The sequence below is a fragment of the Lygodium microphyllum genome, chromosome 8 (assembly GCF_053477565.2).
Source record: "Lygodium microphyllum isolate KBCC chromosome 8, Lygodium_microphyllum_v1.1.10, whole genome shotgun sequence".
Taxonomy (NCBI): Eukaryota; Viridiplantae; Streptophyta; class Polypodiopsida; order Schizaeales; family Lygodiaceae; genus Lygodium; species Lygodium microphyllum.
Genome location: NC_141142.1, coordinates 44878167 through 44882267, shown reverse-complemented (window position 1 = coordinate 44882267; position 4101 = coordinate 44878167). Strand labels below are relative to the sequence as shown.

Sequence of the window (4101 nt, the reverse complement as noted above, 5' to 3'; positions counted from 1 at the left end):
ACCTTCAATGTAGCTATAGAATATTTCATTAGAATATTAATTAATTGTATACTTCCTAATGGTGAGCATGAAGTTAGGATTATTAACTTTGGCCTATCTCATTCGAGGATTCATGTTGATACTCACATAAGAACTCACATAAACCAACATTATTAACTATGCTAGAAAAGGAAAAGGAAAGAAGCTTTGGCTAGGTAGGATGTCTGTTTGTTGTCAAACGATGACTGCCTCCATGTAGATACTTACTTGCAAACTTCGCATCATTTTACTGCAATGATTCTACATTTTGGTACTTAAACAAATGTACGTAGGGGTGTCAATTTTGACATGGAACATAATGACATTCTTGATATAAATCCTTTACATGAATCCTTTATGGGACTCATGCACCCTACATGTAGATGCTTATGTGCAGAGTTTGCATCGTTTTACAATGATTTTATACCTCAATACTTTAAAATTGTTGGGGTATCAATTTTGACATGGAACATACACATGTTTGATTGTTGGGGACATCTAAAGCTTTTAAACATTTTTATGGTGAAAAGTGTCCTAGAAAAGGGCTATAAAACTATGGACCTTCGAGTAAATTGTGATACATGGGCAAAAGAACTTGGGGCCTAAATTTCATATGGCAGCTAAGTTTATTGAAATACCTTTTATTTGTTTGTATTAAAGATATGTAATCGTTTAGAAACCGAAAGATATTATACATAATATTAGCTTTTCCAAAATGACATCTTAAATATATCATGTCATTTGACTGTTTACAGATACAAAATTTATGGAATTTTTCCTAAGACATGAAATACTAGCCATCAAATTTAGGCCATCACTCACCGCTTTGTAAGCTATCTCTCAACGAGCCGTTGCGGGATGGCGCGCTATAAAGGAAGCATCGAGGCTTTCCGGTAACGAGCTCGATGTGGCATCGTGGGCGATCATCAAGATGTCCGTATCCATTCTGCATTCTTCTTTCGCCCCAAGCAATGGAAGATGCTCGTCTTCCGATTCGTCATCCAACTTACCCGCACTCATGGTCTGGAGGCTCCTAAGGTTGCGGCGTAAGGCTTCAAGGACCTCGCTCATGGAGGGGCGGTCTGTGCCTTCGATGGCCAGGCAGCGCCACGCGAGCTTCGCCATGCCAGCTATAGACGCTCGCTGTTGCCGCGCGTCCGCCATGTCAGCATCTAGCCTGGCGTCGACGATATCCTCCATCCGGTCGTCCCGCATCTTGCGCACGAACAGCAGCGCCAGGTTGGCGGAGTCGGGGTCCCTTGACCGGCTGTCCACGACCTTGAGGCCCGTGATGAGCTCCACTAGCACCACCCCAAAGCTGTACACGTCACTCCGGTCCGTCAGTTGGAGCGTCTGGAAATACTCCGGATCTAGGTAGCCGATGGTGCCTTGCACGGCCGTGGACACATGCGCGTCCCCATCAGGCACCAGCCTCGACACGCCGAAGTCCGCCACCTTGGCGTCCATGTTGTCATCCAGCAGGATGTTGGCCGGCTTCACGTCTCGGTGGAGGATGGGTGGAGACGCCGCCGCGTGGAGGTACGCCAGGGCGTCGGCCACTTGGACAGCAATGCGCAATCGGGTGGTCCAGTCGGGAGAAGCCGCTGCAATACCTGGACCATCCGAAGCCGATTGTTGCTGATCGAGGTGCTGCCCCAAGTCGCCGTTGGACACGAATTCATACACCAGCAGAGGCGAGGCCGTCTCCAGGCAGCAGCCCAGCAGCCTCACGATGTGCCTGTGGTTGATCTGCGTCAAAATTGCCATCTCATTAAGGAACTGCTTGTCTGCAAGCTGCAGCCTTGCCTTCTTCACCGCCACCAGCTTCCCGGTCTTCAGCTCTCCCTTGTACACCGTCCCGAACCCCCCCGCACCCAACTTTCTCTGCTCCGCGAAGTTTTGCGTTGCCTCTTTCACTTCTTCCAATGAGAAGAACCTTGTTGCCTCCCTTCCTGTCCCTGCAGCTATGTACTTTTGCAGCTCAAAACCACCATTCTGCAGGAAATATTTCTTTCTCCGCCTCCTATTCAGAACGATATTCAACCAGACAACTGCAATGACGGCCAGCATCAACGCGATCGATGCTGTTCAATTGCATATCTAGATCAATATTCATCATCATGATAGTTTAAGAATTCGTCATAGAACATAGGAAATTCAATGAATCACCTCCAACGCTGGCAAGCACTGTCTTTAGTTTCGGAGAAAATCGGCAGCCAGATCCGTGCCGTCTCCCGTCGCCGACATGCCATCGAAACCGGCAGTGGCAGCTATAATTGCCGGCTGTGTTTTCACACCTCGCCAGTCCCTCTATGCAGTCATTGCCACCAGATCGGCACTCGTCGATATCTTGAGACACAAAATAAGATGAGCAACGTCATTAATCTCATAGAACATAAGAAGTATATTTTATACACCAGAATAATTCCTTGACCAGCGCCTAGATACGTAACTGTACTTAATTTCAAATCAAGCACCTGTGCATCGCTTTCCATCAGCATAGCCGTCTCCCTGGTAGCCCGTGGAGCACGAGCAAGTGTAGCCTGGAATCGATGGAACGACATTTACATGGGCCGTATCATTCCCATTACACAAATTACCCGGCAGGTCATCGGCAGTATTGTTGCCAACAATATAGTCTTTTGCTTCCCATTTCGGCAAAGCCCACAACACGCGCAGACTGAAGGCGTCCCGTTCCAGATCAGAGAAACTATCACTGTGGAATGGGATGGAAAAGCTCTTGCAGATGAGCTCAGGGGATGTCATGCTAATATTAGAGCTCGTGTAGAATATTGCTGTTCGGACGTCCGAAGGGAATTCAGAGATGCAGCAGTTGCGTTGCGGTTGGGAACAGGGATTAGATTCCGCTGTTGATGTTTGACTAGGATCCTTCTGATCGCATAGAGCCGTGCACCCTCCCACTTGGAGATCAGTGGAGTTGTCAATAGTAGGCTCTGCAGTGATTAAGACCCCGAGCATAGCGCAGCCAAAGCTGACGAATTTATTGTCTTTTGCCATGACGAAGGGGCTAGGGAAGTCGTGGAAAAGGATACCCATCATTTCCGCAGACGACTCGACATTTTTCCCTGCACCGGCCGCATTGCAGGAGTTGGTCTGAGAGAAGCTGGATTTAAAGCTGGTGATGTTCAGAATCAGGCTGTCGGCTGTGATGTCGAGGACCTGGAGAGGCGCACCTGTGAGATTGGATGATTCGTTGCTGAGAAAGAGAAGATTGTCGGTGCAGTTGAGCTGGAAGTGAGGGGAATCAAAGTGAGGACATGATAACGCCGAGGGTGCGAGGGTAAAGGGGTACCTTACGTCTATATTGCCACATCTTTGGTTCCAACAGTCATCCTCTGCGACATCAGCTGCAGCAGCTACCATAGCCCAGCTTGTCTCAATAGCCTGAAGCCAGAAATTTACTGTACACAGTACGATGAAGTTGGTGACGATAAACAGGTGCAAGTGAATCTTTGATCCTGTGGCAGACATTCTTCGAGCCGGGTCGACCTTGAAACGTTGAGTCTTTACTGGTGTCTGCAACCTCGTAATTGGTGTGGCAGAAATTACTTCATAACCTTCCGGATTTCCGAGAGAGAGATGAGCTAAACTTTTGAGGAAGAAAGCATACGGTAAGAGAGCATGAATAAGAACCTTCAACCGAGAGAGAGAGAGAGAGAGAGATCAGAGGGGACTGAGTCAGGATAGACGGTTGATACAGATATCTATATTCCTGAGGCCCCTCTCTCTCGTATTTGCTTTGCAAACGACCGTTTGAAAGGTGACAGGAAGTGGAGGATTATCCAGTGGGGGCCGGTAATGTGTTGCATAAGCTACGATTAATGTGCTGCCAAAACTACGATCGATACAGTTCGAAAGCTGAGAGGAAGTGGATGATTATCCAGTGGGTGCCGATAATGTCCTGCATAAACTACGATTAATGTGTTGCAAAAACTACGAATCGGTCACTGCATTATACAGTCAATTAAACATCATGTCCCTTGAAGTATTTTCGCTTGCGCGGATGGCCAATACGAACTCATGCCATGGAACAATTAGAGAAATAAGTTAACGGACAACTTA

The 4101-nt window shown here is 47.4% G+C and overlaps 1 protein-coding gene across 8 annotated transcripts; it reads right to left on the bottom strand.

Annotated features, from left to right (window-relative positions):
* Positions 1 to 339: 339 nt before the first annotated feature.
* Positions 340 to 3641, bottom strand: LOC148032225 (wall-associated receptor kinase 5-like). Of its 8 annotated transcripts, none has more exons than XM_087682879.1 (4): positions 3213 to 3641; positions 2496 to 3104; positions 2188 to 2367; positions 342 to 2102 (listed from the first exon to the last, which is right to left on the bottom strand). In XM_087682879.1, exons 1-4 carry the CDS (start codon positions 3508 to 3510, stop codon positions 859 to 861), a joined length of 2331 nt encoding a protein of 776 aa, XP_087539005.1. In that variant the 5' UTR covers positions 3511 to 3641; the 3' UTR covers positions 342 to 858. The 8 variants fall into 8 exon arrangements, with proteins under 8 accessions (XP_087539003.1, XP_087539005.1, XP_087539004.1 ...); XM_087682878.1 differs by having other exon boundaries at positions 2496 to 3267; positions 3337 to 3641; XM_087682880.1 differs by having other exon boundaries at positions 2496 to 3198; positions 3337 to 3641.
* Between the last annotated feature and the right edge of the window lie 460 nt (positions 3642 to 4101).